The sequence below is a fragment of the Equus asinus genome, chromosome 14 (genome assembly GCF_041296235.1).
Source record: "Equus asinus isolate D_3611 breed Donkey chromosome 14, EquAss-T2T_v2, whole genome shotgun sequence".
Classification (NCBI taxonomy): Eukaryota; Metazoa; Chordata; class Mammalia; order Perissodactyla; family Equidae; genus Equus; species Equus asinus.
In genome coordinates this window covers 45,562,610-45,577,433 of record NC_091803.1, presented here as the reverse complement: position 1 = coordinate 45,577,433, position 14,824 = coordinate 45,562,610, and the positions used below count along the sequence as shown (strand labels likewise).

The 14,824-nt window shown below is 49.1% G+C and overlaps 1 protein-coding gene across 11 annotated transcripts in view; it reads right to left on the bottom strand.

Moving 5' to 3' along the window:
• Window positions 1-377: 377 nt before the first annotated feature.
• The window catches only part of GLYR1 (glyoxylate reductase 1 homolog), a 35,258-nt gene continuing 20,811 nt past the window's right edge, over window positions 378-14,824 (bottom strand). For 3 of the 11 annotated variants that reach the window (XM_044747726.2, XM_044747731.2, XM_070485013.1), the window contains 7 exons: window positions 12,129-12,228; window positions 8,375-8,485; window positions 7,596-7,697; window positions 6,699-6,861; window positions 6,205-6,384; window positions 5,760-5,884; window positions 378-2,541 (listed from right to left, as the gene is read on the bottom strand). In XM_044747726.2, coding sequence (XP_044603661.1) covers window positions 2,467-2,541; window positions 5,760-5,884; window positions 6,205-6,384; window positions 6,699-6,861; window positions 7,596-7,697; window positions 8,375-8,485; window positions 12,129-12,228 — 856 coding nt within the window. In that variant the 3' untranslated portion in view covers window positions 378-2,466. Of the gene's footprint in view, window positions 2,542-3,543; window positions 3,968-5,759; window positions 5,885-6,204; window positions 6,385-6,497; window positions 6,862-7,595; window positions 7,698-8,374; window positions 8,486-12,128; window positions 12,229-14,824 lie in introns of those variants that run through there. The other 8 variants (XM_044747732.2, XM_044747728.2, XM_070485014.1 and 5 more) reach the window with 5 other exon arrangements.

Sequence of the window (14,824 nt, the reverse complement as noted above, 5' to 3'; positions counted from 1 at the left end):
CGGTTACCAGCCCCCACCGCCGATTGGCTAAGCGGGCGCCCGCCCCGCCCCCGGTCACGAGACTGCGGGCGCCCTCAGACGCGGGGGGCGGCTGCGCGAACCCGCCCGCGCCGGCTCGCCCGAGACGCCGCTGGCACAGCCACCAGCGCTGAGCGCTGGGGCGCGGCGTCCGCTCGTCCCGCCCCTCCTTGGCTCTGATAGGGCGCCCCGCTCCAACCGCACCCATTGATTGGCCGACGGGGCCGTCTGTCCCCGCCGGCGGCCCGAGCGTTCCTTCGGTCCGGGAGGATCCAGCCAGTGGACCCGACCGTGCTGGCGCCGCCGCCGCCCCGGCCCCGGCCCGCTCCTCCCTGGGCCGCCAAGGCATTCATTCACAGTTGTGTTACCAAGAAACGTTTTATTTCGCTTGCAGTAGCTTTTTGTTAATTGCACAAAATCATGTTTTGTTTTTGCCATTTAAACATTATCACACAATCCTATTCTGAAAGACAAATGTTCATTAAAAACAAAGCAAAAATAAAAATTCACAACCTTAATTAACTAGAAGATTTGTCATTGAAAGGGAGTTCAAAGGAAAAAAAAGGAGTGAGGAGGGGCTTTCTTACAAGCTTTTTCACAAGTGTCACATTTTCTCCTTAAAAGGGAAGGATTTCAAAACAAAGGTGAAATAGCTTAAACAGAAATATTCATAAAAAGGAACTTTACAGAATTGTCAACAATATTAAGACAACATTGACTAACCAGTTTCATTACAGCATCTTCCCCACCCCCACCCCCAGTGTCCGGCTAGGACTAGAACAGGCTTTGTGTTTAGACATAAAAGAATTCAAAATCCCAGTGAAATTAACTGTGCCAAAAAACCCACAGGCATCTTCCCTGCCCTCCCCCCACGTCTTCTGAGATCCCCTAACCTGGGTTCTGAGCAGTGTCAGGGGGAGGGGCCCACACCAGCGCGGCCACCTCACTATACATCTACCATTATATATTCACTATAATCGCTGACCTTCTGCAAAGTGTGACTTTGGAAAATCCAGCCCATGCAGAGGGAGAGCACCGACATCCTGCAGGCAACTTCTCCTTGTTCTCATGCCACATTCCAAGCCCCTCTGGTCCCCTATCCAAGGAGAAATGCCAGGGCCTCGGGGATGTCTTAGATCCACCTCTGAGGGTCAGCTAGTTCAGGCTCGGTCAGGCCCAGTTCTCCTCTTCCCTCTCGACAGAGCCTGGGGCCCTGGAAGCACCGAAGACCATGCTGCTGGCTGAAGTGAAGACACTCGTTCCTGTTTCAAGAGCTGAGCCTAAGAAATGGTCATCGTTGGTCAGGCTGGGTCTGGGCCAAAGAAGGGACACAGACAGGAAGAAATACTGTCTCCGTGGAAAGAAAAGGGGAAGGGAGGAGAATGGAGAGAGGTGGGCATGCGGGGGACATGTGCAGGGGCAGGCTGGAGAAGGTGGGACTGCTTCGAGGGGAGCCGGGTCAGTGGCTCTTCAGAACCAGGCGAAGAGTCTGTGGCATAACGGAAACAGCAAGGAACCCCACGCCCCTGCCCTCTTCAATCCTCACTGGTGGCCCTCAGGACCCCCTTCCCAAGGGCTGGAATGCAAATCCAAACACTAAAACAGCCTAGTGAGGAGTGAGCTCCCCCTACACCATGCGCGCAAGTCTGATCACAGCCCAGGGCTCCGCAGTGACGGTGGCTTCTGGGACGGGTGCTGAAGAGCAGCAAGGAGAGCAGGCTTCTGTGAGGCTCACCTACGGGCTGACTGCTCTCTCCCTGGAAAGCAGAGCCCTGTGTTCTCTGACTGTGCCAATCTCTTTCCAGTTCACAAAGGCATTTATGGAGAGTTGGTTGCATGTTGGTAGTTTAAACCTGACACTCCTCATCAGCTGGTCACCTGAGGTTGGAGGGCCCACGGGACCCTCCGTTTAGAGGCTGTGCTGGCTCCTCGTGGCCCAGAGGCTCTCTCTGCGGGGGACCCAGTGGGGACGTGGACTTGGCCGCAGCCTCTTCGCTTGGAGGGAAGCAGTGGGAAGGCTTCCAGTTCTCACTGCTGACTCTAGTTGCTCGACTGGAAGGGGTCCGAGAGAAAATAAGCTTGGAAGGAGAAAAACAAAAAGCCAGGCAGCAGTTTCTGGGCAGCTTCTATCCTGGGGCGAGAGCCAGTGGTGTATGTGTGTGTGTGTGTGTGTGCACGTGTGTGTGAACACACAGCCACCTAGTCCGGGGGCCAGTGCCCAGCTCAAGAGCTTTCCCACAGGCCGATCCTGCTGACACCCCTCCCCTCCCCAGGACCTCCAGGGGAAGAGTGATGCTGTGTGCTGTGCTGATGGCGAGTCTCAAAAGTCTGTATAAAAGGAGATGGAGACAGGAGGACTGGTCCAGAGCTAAGTCCCAGGACCCCAATCCCATGTGAGGAAGAGGGGGTCAGAAGGAAGATAGGGGGCCAGGGAGGGGTGTCGAGGGCTTAGTGTATATAGGCTCGGTACACGGCAGACATGTCGTTGTCAGACTGGTCCAGCGCCTTGGCTCTTTTGTACACCTAGAAGAAAACGAGATGGGCTCAGTCTCTGGCCACAGAAGTGACGTGAAGACATGAATCTGCTTCCTGGAGGCAGTTCTAGATGGGGTTAGGCAGGCCACTTTGGGAGTCCAGGCTGTCTGGTCCCTCCCTGACAGGCCTGACCTTGGGCTGAGTGCCTCAGTTTCTCTGTGCCTCCGCTGCCACTTCTGGCTATTATGGAGAAGGTAATAGGGTTAGCGGGAGGATGAAATGGAGGGAGAGATGCAAAGTGCCCAGAGGCGGGGCTCAGCAGTGTTAGAGATTATAATCGTGTCCCTTTCTGCTGACAACCCTCCAAGGAGTTCCCATGTTATTCTCTGGGCCGTGCTGTCCTTACTCTTCCTCTGCACGGCTGGCTCCTTCCCAGTCAGCTCAGGGGCCTTTCCCGACCCCCCATCTAAAGCGGCGGCCGCACCCCTTTACCCCACCCCCTTTCTCTCTTTACCGTTCTATTTTATTCGTATTTCTAACCTTCTGAAATTCTTACTTGTTTAAATACTTATGTGCTGATTTGTGCGTCCTCCTGCTAACATGTAAGCCCTGCCAGGAAGGGAAGGGACTGCTCCAGGGTGTGCCCAGCACCTGGAACAGTGCTTGGCAATTAACAGCCACCCCAGAGATACCAGGTGAGTACGAAAGAGTGTGAAAAGAACAAGAGAGCCATTGTTCAACAAGGGCAGTGTGGCTTCCAGTCATGCCAAGGACACGCAGCTGGACACGAGGCTCCTCCCACACGGCCCACTGTGTTTTTTTTCTTTTTTAAAACATAGTCCAGTCAGAGCCACCATGACTGAGTATCCATTACCGCTCAGGTGTAGCTGTCAACTCAGAATGAAGGCTAAATAAAGACCTTTTCAGATAAAAGACAACTAATGTGGCCAGCAGACCTGCGTTACAGGAAATGCTAAAGCAAGTTCTTCCGGCTGAAAGGAAACACCAGAGAGAAATGCAATTCTTCACAAAGGGATAGAGAGCACTGGAAACGGTAGATTAGAGAAATAGAAAATTATTTCTCTCTTAATTTCTTTAATACACATATGACTACTTCAGTAAAACATTCCAACCTTCTCTGCTGGCTTTAAAACAAAGGCAGATGTAGCCCACAGGAGCCCGGTACCCCATAGCAGGAGTTCTCAGCCTGTGGTGATGCTGCCCCAGGGCACACACGGTAATGTCTGGAGACAGCGCCCGTCAACCAGGGGGTTGCTGCTGGCCGCTAGCAGGGAGAGGACAGGGATGCTGCTGCACATCCTGCAGTGCACAGGACAGCCCCCACAGCACACGTCAGCATGCCCAGGAGAAGGCCTGCCTTGGAGGGAGAGAGGTACAGGGATCTGGGTTTCACTTGAAGAGGTCCACTATGAACTCTAAGGAGGCCGTGAGGTCAAGGATGCACGCGCACTCCCTGGAGCACAGATAAAAGAAAAACAATGCGTGTTCAATGGTCAACAGATAAAACTGAATCCTAAAAATATTCAGAAAACCCAAAAGAGGACAAAAAGGAGGAACAGGCAGACAAAAGCCAGAGGGGACAAACAGCAATCAAATGATGAAACGATAGCTCCGAATCCGACAACACACTCATAGACTTCAAGACAAAGACCAAATGTCAACGGACTGGTTAACCTGAGGACCCTGAGCTCTGAGCTCCGAATGGTGCAGAGCCTAAGCTTCACACCATCCAACCGGCAGGAAGGTGCCATGCGCTGCCGAGAAATTAACCAAAAGGGCTGTTTCTAAGCCAACGAAGTCAGGGTGGAGGCAAGTTGAAATCCCCTCACAGAGAAGTGTTGCCAACACGAGCCACACCCAGAACCATTCCGTTAAAGACAGGCTCATTGACAAAAAAATGATAAAATACACGAGGAATTCCACTGCCAAGAGAACCCACAGATGAAACAATCAGGAGGAAGCTGAAACTGTACCACAACCTGAAAGGGTGAAGTCAGTGCTTGGAACTGTTCCGACAGACAGAGAAGGGAGAGAAGGCCTGGAATTCAGGAACCGAAAATTATAAACTATGAAAAGGCAGGTCTGAAAGAGTAGTACTGTGTTTTTTCACTTTTTCTTTGCTGGAACAAGCCACTTGAGACCTATAAGAATTTGACTTGAATGAAAATTTACACCAGCTTATAGCACCGGAAGATACAGCTTCTAAAATAGATGAAGCTATGTGTTCTACAAAATGTAGTTTTTATTGTAAGTCTATGATAAAGACAAATATCGCAGAGCTGCTTTTTTTTTAAGATTACACTTCTATCAGGTTGAGATAAGAAAGTTGAACTTCTAAAAAACTGTTTTCAAAAAGTACATGTGTAGGTGCTTAAAATACATCGTTCGAAAAAATGTTAGTGACTGAACACTCCAGTTAACAAGCAGATGTTGTCAGAAGAGATAAAGATGCAAGCTCCAATTACAGACAGTCTACGAAAGAAACAAGTTAAATATAAAGATACAGGTTGAAAATAAACGGATGGAAAAAGCTACCCACGAGAACAGTGAGCTGAGAGGCCCAGTGCAGCTGTGTTAAGTTCAGACAGCAGACTTCACGACAAAACATCGAGGGCTATTTCAGAATAATAAAAGAGCAAATTCTTCCAGAAGACATGCAACCATAAACGACGAAGCGTCTAATACAAGAGTTTCAAGGACATTAAGCAAAATGGACAGAATTAAAGGCACAGAGAATCCCACAATTATAGCCGGAGATTTTAACATCCCTCTCTCAGCAACTGCATGAACGAGAGAAAAAGGTCAGTGAAGGTGATCTGAAAAACACCACCGACCATCTCGACCTCACTGATATCTGCTGAACACACCTTCCTCTTGAGTGTACATGGCATGCCCAGCAAGACAGGCCATCTGCTGGGCCACAGAGCAAGTCTGAATAAACTTAGAGTTAAAAACCACACAGGGTGTGTTCTTTGACCACAACAAAGATATATCAGAAATCAATAACCGTAGATATCTAGGAAAACCCCAAATATTTGATAACTTTTGAGCAATCCACAGGTCAAAGAAATCACAAGGGAAGTACGCATGGCTCAGAAGGAGATGTGTGGCTTTAAGCGCTAAATCAGCGACCTAAGATTCCACCTGTGAGGTTAGACAAAGAGAAGGCAAAGTGAGGAGAGGGCAGGAATGATCACAGAACAAGAGGAGGCTGCGGGGTCCGCACCACTGCCTCCTGCAGTTACCTCATTGGCTGCAGCTGCCATAGGAGTCGGATGGTTGACGGCATCGCCCAGCGCGATGGCTAAGCGGAGATCCTTCTGAATGTATTTCAGGTAGAAATCGGGTTTAAAGTTTCCTTGCAGGATATCTGGGGAGGGAAAGCCACTTATCAGAAGAATTAAAAGGATCCTAAATAAGAAACTACCTACAGTACAGCCAGGGCTGGACACCTAGCATTTCTCCCCCCTCAGACACAAGCTGAGACAAATTCCTGGCCTGTATCCCCACACCCCATTGGTCACATCTCTGGACCCCCTCTGACCCAGGGGCATGGACTGACTGGAGAGGGTGCATCTTTCACACCCAATGAGCCGCTGAAGAAGAGACTGTGCTGTGACTGATGCCTGACTCAGCTCCCCAGCTCCAATCAAGAATAAAGGGCAGGGAGAGAGGCCAAAGGCAACTTACTTTGGCACTTCTGGTCCAGGAAGATGCTGGCCAACTGTCCCTGATTGAGGATGTCCAAGAGTGTCTGTTGGGACTGGCCTGTCACTTGGGCCAGGGTGAGCCCCTCAGCGATGGTGGCCATGAAGCTCCCCTGGACCATGTTCACGATCAGCATCATCTTGGCTGCGTTGCCAACCTCACCTGCCCAGGGGAAGGAATCATGGTCCCTTCCCCAGAATCCCACAGGCAGGACTCTCTGCCCACCCTCATCCCTGCTCGGACCCACCTCTGCACCCAGGGAAGGCCCCATTCACCTGCCCCCGACAGAACTGGCTCTGACCCTCTGGCTCTTCCTCCTTCCAGGCACTGACTGTGCAAGTCAAAGGAAACCTTCCCATGGGGCCCAGGCAGAGAGGCCGTGCAGGACTGACGCTGTCATCAGTGCAGTCTAGAGGGGATGTGGCCCACCCAGCCTCCAGGCCTGCAGTGGCCTGACAGGTGGGCAGGCATGTTACCTAGAAAGAAGGAGGTCTTCCCCATTGCCTGGAAGCAGCTGCTGCAGTCCTCATATAAGCCCCTGTCTCCGGCTGCTAAGATCACCAACATCCCATCATTAGACAGCTGCTGATTCCCTGAGACTGGGGCTTCCAGAAAGCGGCCCCCCCTGGACACAATCACCTGGAAAGGAAAGTCACAGCTTCTGGAGGCCTTGTCTCTCCCAGGGCTCTTGGGCAGGGAACAAGGAGTGTCCTCAGGTGGGAGCAGGTGGCCCTCCACACCGAGGCCCCAAAGCCGACATCTGTACAAGGTGCTGGACTAACGACACGGGAGGGTCAGCAGACCATGCTCTGCAGATGCCTGAATCACGTACAGTAAACAGAAGCCGGGGGCTCCTCACAGGCTCCCATTTACTCTGAATTTCTTACCAAGGCCAAAGACTATAATCAAACATGGCCATGCCAATGGCTTGGCTGACCACATCTCCAACAGACACCGCCCTTCCCTGACTTCGGCCACCCTCAGAACACACATGGGCCAGAACTCACAGCCCCGTCCCCTCAGTGGGGCCTGGCAGCTCAGGGAGGAGGCATACTCTGCTAGTACCAACTGTAGACAGCTGCTTAAACCAAAAAGGCCGTGCTGGCAGCCTGGAGCACTCCTCACTCTGAGGCCGGCAGCTACAGGACCTGATGCCCGGCCCTGCTGGGCAGCACCGCTTCTCTCAGGGCCACTCACACTAGCTGCAGCTTAGGAGGTAGTGAAGATAGGCCAGTCCCAAGGCTACTGGCCTCTCCTCTCCTCTCTGGCTTTGGTCCTAGGTAACCAAGGTGCCCACACTTGGGCATGGTCAGCCTGGGGCTTGGACTCCAAGTGAAAGGATGCTGGAGGGCCAGCCCAAACGAGGCCGCTACCTGGGCCAGCTCGGTGACTGTGTCCGCGTCCACTGTTGACATGTCCACGTAGCACTTCCCGGGGCGGATCCCTTGCAGCACACCACTGGGGCCCAGCACCAGCTGTGGGGACACAAGGGAGAAGCAATAGCCCAGGCTCCCAGCCAGATGCCCCAGAGCCCCTGAGACCTAAGGTCAGAATCCTGTTGCTTTTTTGACTCATTTCCCAATTATGAACTAAATATTAAGGCTGAATTGGGAAGAGCAAGCAAATAATCAAGGGAAAGAAAAGTATTTCTAGCATGTTCCCATTTATTTATCTTTAAAAAGAATATGTTTCTTTTTATTAAAAACCTCCCATTTAAAAGATGGAACCCCAGTATTTATTTTTGGGGCTTCTTTGGATTCACTCGGATTAGACTAGTGACCAGTTAACAGGACTACTGCACTTGTACTGCTAAAACATACAAATGCAGTGATAGCTAAACAGAGAACTTGGCACATGGACCAAAGGCACACTCAGCCCCAAGCTTCCACCTCAACAAGGATACATGGCTGGTCAGGAACCACTTCAGCACAGACCTGAGGGGCCCCAGCAGTTTTCATTCTTTGTTCTGAATTAAAGGAAGTCTGTATTCAATTTATACAAACACCCTTCACAATGGGAGATGGCCCCCAGATGGGAAATTCAACCCTCCCACATGCAGACACTCACTCGGTGTGCAGGGGAGAAGGGGATGAGGCCAGCCAGCTTTCCTGGCCACAACCTGAGACGCTGAGGGGAGGGAGGGGATCCTTACATCCTTGGCTGCCTTTGGATCCGACACGCAGGCAAAGGTGATGTCACAAGTTGAAACGACTTCAGCGGGGGTTCTTCCTAGGCGGGCCCCCTCCTGGATGAACAAATCACACTGCAAAAGTCACAGATCCTAACGTGAGCTGCGGGCAGAGCAAAACAAACACACCAGCAGGCCAGAGAGATGGTGCCCGGTCCTCCTGGTTGGCCTCCTAAGTCAGGAGGCTGAGGCCAGGAGCCGGAGCACCAGAGCTGGTGGTCTGATGTCTTGAGGGAAGTGGATGGGGCCCCTTAAGGACTGTCTTGTGTTTCTGCATACCTGGTGCCTAGAACAATGTTCTGCTTCACAGTAAGCACAAAGCAAGGGTCTGCTGCAGGCTTCCAGTTTGAAGAACAGGATGTGAGCAGTACCTGCGTGCAGCCTTCTGTGGCTGGCCCAGCTGTGGCAGACCCCGCCCAGGGCCCTGAGCTATTGGCACTGTGCTGGGGAGGCGGAGCTGGGGCTGGGAGGCTGCTGATCCTCCTCACGATCCTCCTCACGTGTCTCTGGGGGTCTAAAAGCACCAGCTTTTCTTTTCGGAGGATTAAAATCACCCAGAACATCTCATAATAAAACACATCATTAATATTTTGGTGTATTTCCTTTTTCAAAAGGCATTTAAAAAAGTAATTAGAATAATTTGAACATACAATTTTGTACCCGATTTTTAATACTTTGTATGACTTACATTTATCCATACTGTAGTCTTTCATAATTATCGTTTATAATGGATGGCTGCAGAATATTCCATCAAGAGATTCACCTGAATTTACCTAACAGCTCCCTTGCAGTTCGAATCTGGACTCCTTTTAATTATGACTCCAACAAATCATCTGCTCTATGTTTTGAATTTAGGTCTCCGTAAGTAGAATAAAACAGGCTCCAAATGGTTAAGTTCTTAACAAACGTAGACAAATGGCTTTCCAATGGGGCGGTGTCAATTTATAATGATCACCAGCAACGTCTCAAATCACCAGGACTGGGTACATCACTTAAAAACAACAAACAAGCACCCTGGGGCAGGCCTGGTGGCACAGTGGCCAAGTATGCGCACTCCACTTTGGCGGCCCGGGGTTCACCTGTTTGGATCCCAGGCGCGGGCCTAGCCCACTAGTCAATCTATGCTGTGGCGGCATTCCACGTAAAATAGAGGAAGATGGGCACAGATTTTAGCTCAGTGACAATTCTCTTCAAGCAAAAAGAGGGAGATTAGCAACAGATGTTAGCTCAGGGCCAATCTTCTTCAAAAAAACCAATCAAGCATCCATAAATACATTAAAATTTTGTTCTACCTGATGATTTAACCAGCCCAAACTGGCAAATTTTGTTTGATATATTTTGATTACTCCTGATTACTGAACTTTTTAAATACCTTTGTTAATTGTTTCCTCTTTTGTGAACTTTTTATTTATCAAACTGTGTTTAATAAAATCAACATATTACCCTTTTCCTATCATATTTCCTTTAAGCACTTTTAGTTGGCATACTTTTAATTTTATTTTTTTTGTTGTGAGAGTATTTTCAAAAACTTTTTCTTTAGTGATTTTTTTTTTCTGCTTTTTCTCCCCCAGTCTCCCCAGTACATAGTTGTATATTTTAGTTGTGGCAAGTGGGATGCCACCTCAACGTGGCCTGATGAGCAGTGCCATGTCCGCGGCCAGGATCCGAACTGGTAAAACCCCGTGCGACCAAAATGAAGTCTGTGAACTCACCCACTCAGCCATGGGGCCAGCCCCTCTTTAGTGATTTTGATTGCTTCTAGGCTTGAAAAATCTGTTAATATTTAAAATTTATTGTCTTTTGGTTTTTCCTTTTGAAAAAAAATAATTCAGTAATCTATTTGCAATATATTTTGGTATGTGGTAGGAAATGATAGGTATTTCCCCAAATTTCTAAGCAGTTGTCTCGAACATAATTATGACTGACCCTCTTTCTATGTCACTGGTTGCAGCAAGCCACCTCTATCAGAGAAGTCTCAGGCGGTCTGGTCTACCTGCTGAGGCTGCGTCTTGACTGCAGTACACGCCCACGTCGGCCTTTTAGTATGTGGCATTATAGCATGTTTTAACCTTTGCTTGGGAGAGATCTCCTCATTACTCTCTCTTTCCTGAGAGTTTAAGATGTTTCCTCTATTATTCTTGAAGAAGCAGAGTATCATTTTATCAAGATCTATCAAAAAAATTCCACAGGGCTTGTGGTAAGGATTAAATGGCTTTTTAAAGCCATTTACTATGTAATTCGTGCCAGGCACGGTGCTGAGTACTTCATCTCATTTCATCTTTACACCCCATGAAGCAGGGGCACTTTCTGCTGTCATCACTTGACAGACGAAGACTCCGAGGCCCAGCAAGACAAACCGTCTTGCTCAAGAGGGTGAGCAGCAGAGCTGTGACCTGGATTTAGGTCTGTCTGATCCCAAACCCAAGTCTGGAAGTGCCTTGCTCTTCTGCCTTCTCATAAACTAACGTGGAAAGCAGGACAACCAGAGGCACTTCTGTCAAAGGGGAATGTAACCATAATGCAAACTCTGATTCTCTCGGTGTCCTGCAACTGCACACATCTACATTTCCTGGTAACCCTAGCCTTGAATCACAAAACCTCCTGCTGACAGGGGCTCTGAGCTCTCATTCCTAGTTTAGGTCCCCAAAGTGTCTCCCACTGCCCAGCACCTGAAGCGCAAACCCCTTCGCACGGCCTCAGCGTCCTTTTCCGCAGGCCGCTGCAACTCTCTAGCCAGTTCCTTGTTATTCTTAAAAAGGACTTTCTTTCAGCAAAGTGAATTTTTCCTTTGCCTAGAATGTTTTTGTTAATTCAAATCCTTCAGCTCGGCCACCTCCTTCAGTGATCACACCTCCTTCTTCAGCTCTCACTTTGCTGCACACATGGAGATGCTCACTCAGGCATTTCACAAACATGCGCTCAGCCACACCTTGTTCCTCAAGAGGCTAGCCCCTTTTCAGTCTCACTTCCTTTGTTCCTGGCAACTGCAATGCTTTTGTTTTCTGGTACTCTGATTATGGTTCTTCACCTTTTCTTGGATGATAACTTGATGGAAGCCACGTCCTCTCTCCATCACAAGAGGTGCACATTCATAGACTTGGAATTCCATTTGTGGGCACACACAGACCCTTGAAGCCATGGACCACCGCCTTAGGTTGAGAACTTCTAAACCTGTCCTATCCAACATGGCAGCCCCTAGCCACAGGAGATTATTTAAGTGAAATGAAATTAAAAATTCTTTAGTCGTACTAGCCAGGTTCAAGTGTTCAAAAGCCCCATGTGGCTGGGGGCTACCACACTGGACAGTGTAGATATAGAACATCTCCACCAATACGGAATGCTCTGCTGCACAGCGCTGTTCCCAATCCAAGGGACAGAGTACAGTGCAGCCATCAAAAGGGATGAAGCAGATCTATCTACATGCACTTCATTATCAATGAATTCATAACATATATGCACACATGGATTTGCATGTGCATGGAAAAAAGGAGAGAAAGAGAAAGGGTCTTTTCAAATGTTTAGTTTTCATAATAACACCCTGAGCTTATATATTTACACCTCTACCTGCCTGAACTAAGAGCTTGGCTTCTCCAACTCTGCCGCATGCAGAACGCCGAGCGGAGACAACAGGAAGAGGTTCCTACCCTCAGTTACCCCAGCTCCAAGGGTCAAGGCTCTGTCCTACCCCGCCTGACAAGCACCATCCGTGAATGCTTACTTTCTCTGCAGTCCGGTTCCAGACAGTCACCGTGTGACCCATTTTCAGCAAGTTGGAGACGATGCCACTTCCCATGAGGCCAAGGCCCAAAAATCCTATCCTGAAAGAGAGAGAGATTGATTAGTTTGGGGCAGAGTGGGTGGGACAGGGGAGGTGTCCTGAATGCAGCAGAGGCTCTGCTTCCTTGCAAACCTGTGGGTGGCACCTCAGACCAGCAGGAGCACCACCTGGCGGTGTGATGACACTACGACTGCAGAGTGAGTGGGAGAGCAGGTGGAGTGTGCCTTTTCTCATTATGCCACGGTTTAAAAGTGTCCCTAGATTGAAATGGGCATTTCTCAACCCTCGACTACTACAGAAAGAAGTAAGACTTATATGATTTAGGGCAAGTCTTCCAAACTGCTTCCTTGCTGCTTTGATGAGGGTCTGATCTTACAACTCCATGACAGTGAGAAGGCAGACACGTGTCTTCGGCTCTTGCAAGGGTTTCCTGATCAGCTACCTTGAGTGCTAGGCCTTGAGATGCCACTTTAAAGCACATCAGGATCTGTGACGAGCAACTGAAGAAACATGTGCAGAGCCAGTCACCTTGCTCAGCCACAGGAGTCAGGATCAGAGCGGGCAGTCCCCTCTCCCGGCTCTACCCGCTCCACCACCTTTGCATTCTTTCTGCCGTCAGCAGAGACGGGCTCTGCGCCTCTTCTTCAAGCTCACCGCAGCTCTGGAGCTCGTGAACTCTCCCCATCACTGCTCTCCACTGGCCTGTCCTTCTCCGCTCTCCACCTCGCCCTTCTAACTGCAGGCCCATGAGGAGCCTTCCCTGGCTAACATGCTCTGACAGGGGCCGGCCGGGTGGCGCCAGCTGTTGAGTTCTCACATTCCACTTCGGTGGCCCGGGGTTCGCTGGTTCAGATCCCAGGTGTGGACCTACGCATTGCCTGTCAAGCCATGCTGTGGCAGGCATCCCACATATAAAGGAGAGGAAGATGGGCACGCAGGTTAGCTCAGGGCCAGTCTTCCCCAGCTAAAAGACGAGGATTGGCAGCAGATGTTAGCTCAGGGCTAATCTTCCTCAAAAAAAAAAAGAAGTACTCCAACAGACAGTACATTTCTGCTTAACTTCACTTCCTACAGCCTGCTCCTTCCTGCAACCCCCAGGGCTTGGGGGCTATTAGCTAGCACTGCTATTTCTACATGCTTTTACAGATGATTTTATCTTACCCAAAGGCCTTTTCTTGGTTCCTGCACTTCCTTCTCTCCCCTTGCATGTGACATGGCTAAACAATGCCTCTTTCTTCATTTCTTATTATACCATGTTCCAGTTTTCCACTCAGTTTTCTCCCAGCTCTAGATGTTGTCTGCAGCTTCTCCACTTTGACCCGCGTTATCTTTGCAGTATCTTCAGTCTCCTGGGAGCCACACCTGCAGTCACTTTTGCACACTGGCTATTGTACAGAGGTTTCCCTCATCCCTGCCGGAACAGGCACTTCTCACACTCTTGGTCCCAGCTTGCTCTAGGTCATTCGAAGTAAACGTTGAAAGTGGTTCACCTTCCTCACCAAATGGCATCCTTGCCCACTAAGCTTCAAGCCGAAGCTTTACAAGGAGATCTTCTGTTACTCTCAGCTATCTGAGTAGTGCAAGCTTTCCCATGATTCTAAATCATGAAAGACCAATTCTCTTTCCTTTTCTTGGTGTTCTAGGACACCCAAGCAGACCTGAGGATAAAGCTTCTGGATTTTTAACATGGCAACTGATAGTCCCTCAAGGTATCCTTGAGACGAGATGGAGAACATGGACAAAGTGGACTGGGTACAACGCAGCTAGTTCACTCTGCAGTTGGCTTCACACTCCTGTTAAAAACGGTTTGACTAACCACACATCTATGGACAGCTAATCTTTGACAAAGGAGCTGAGGGCCTACAATGGAGGAAAGAAAGTCTCTTCAACAAATGGTGCTGGGAAAACTGGACAGCCACATGTAAAAGAATGAAAATCAACCATTCTTTTTCACCATTTACTAAAATAAACTCAAAATGGATCAAAGACCTAAAGATTAGGCCTGAAACAATAAGTCTTCTAGAAGAGAATATCGGCAGCACACTCTTTGACAGCAGCTTCAAAAGAATTTTTTCGGACACCATAACCCCTCACATGAGGCAAACAATAGAAAGAATAAACAAATGGGACTTCAGCAGGCTAAAGAGCTTCTTCAAGGCAAGGGAAAACAGGATTGAAACAAAAAAACAGCCCACTAATTGGGAAAAAATATTCACAAGTTATTTATCTGACAAAGGGTTAATCTCCATTATATACAAAGAACTCACACAACTCAACAATAAAAAATCAAATAACCCAATTACAAAATGGGCAGGGGACATGAACAGACATTTCTCCAAAGAAGATATACGGATGGCCAATAGACACATGAAAAGGTGCTCATCATCACTAATCATCAGGGAAATGCAAATCAAAACTACACTAAGATATCACCTTACACCTGTTAGAATGGCAAAAATATCCAAAACCAAGAGTGACAAATGTTGGAGAGGCTGTGGAGAAAAGGGAACCCTCATACACTGTTGGTGGGAATGCAAACTGGTGCAGCCACTATGGAAAACAGTATGGAGATTCCTCAAAAAGTTAAGAATAGAAATACCTTATGACCCAGCCATCCCACTACTGGGTATCTATCC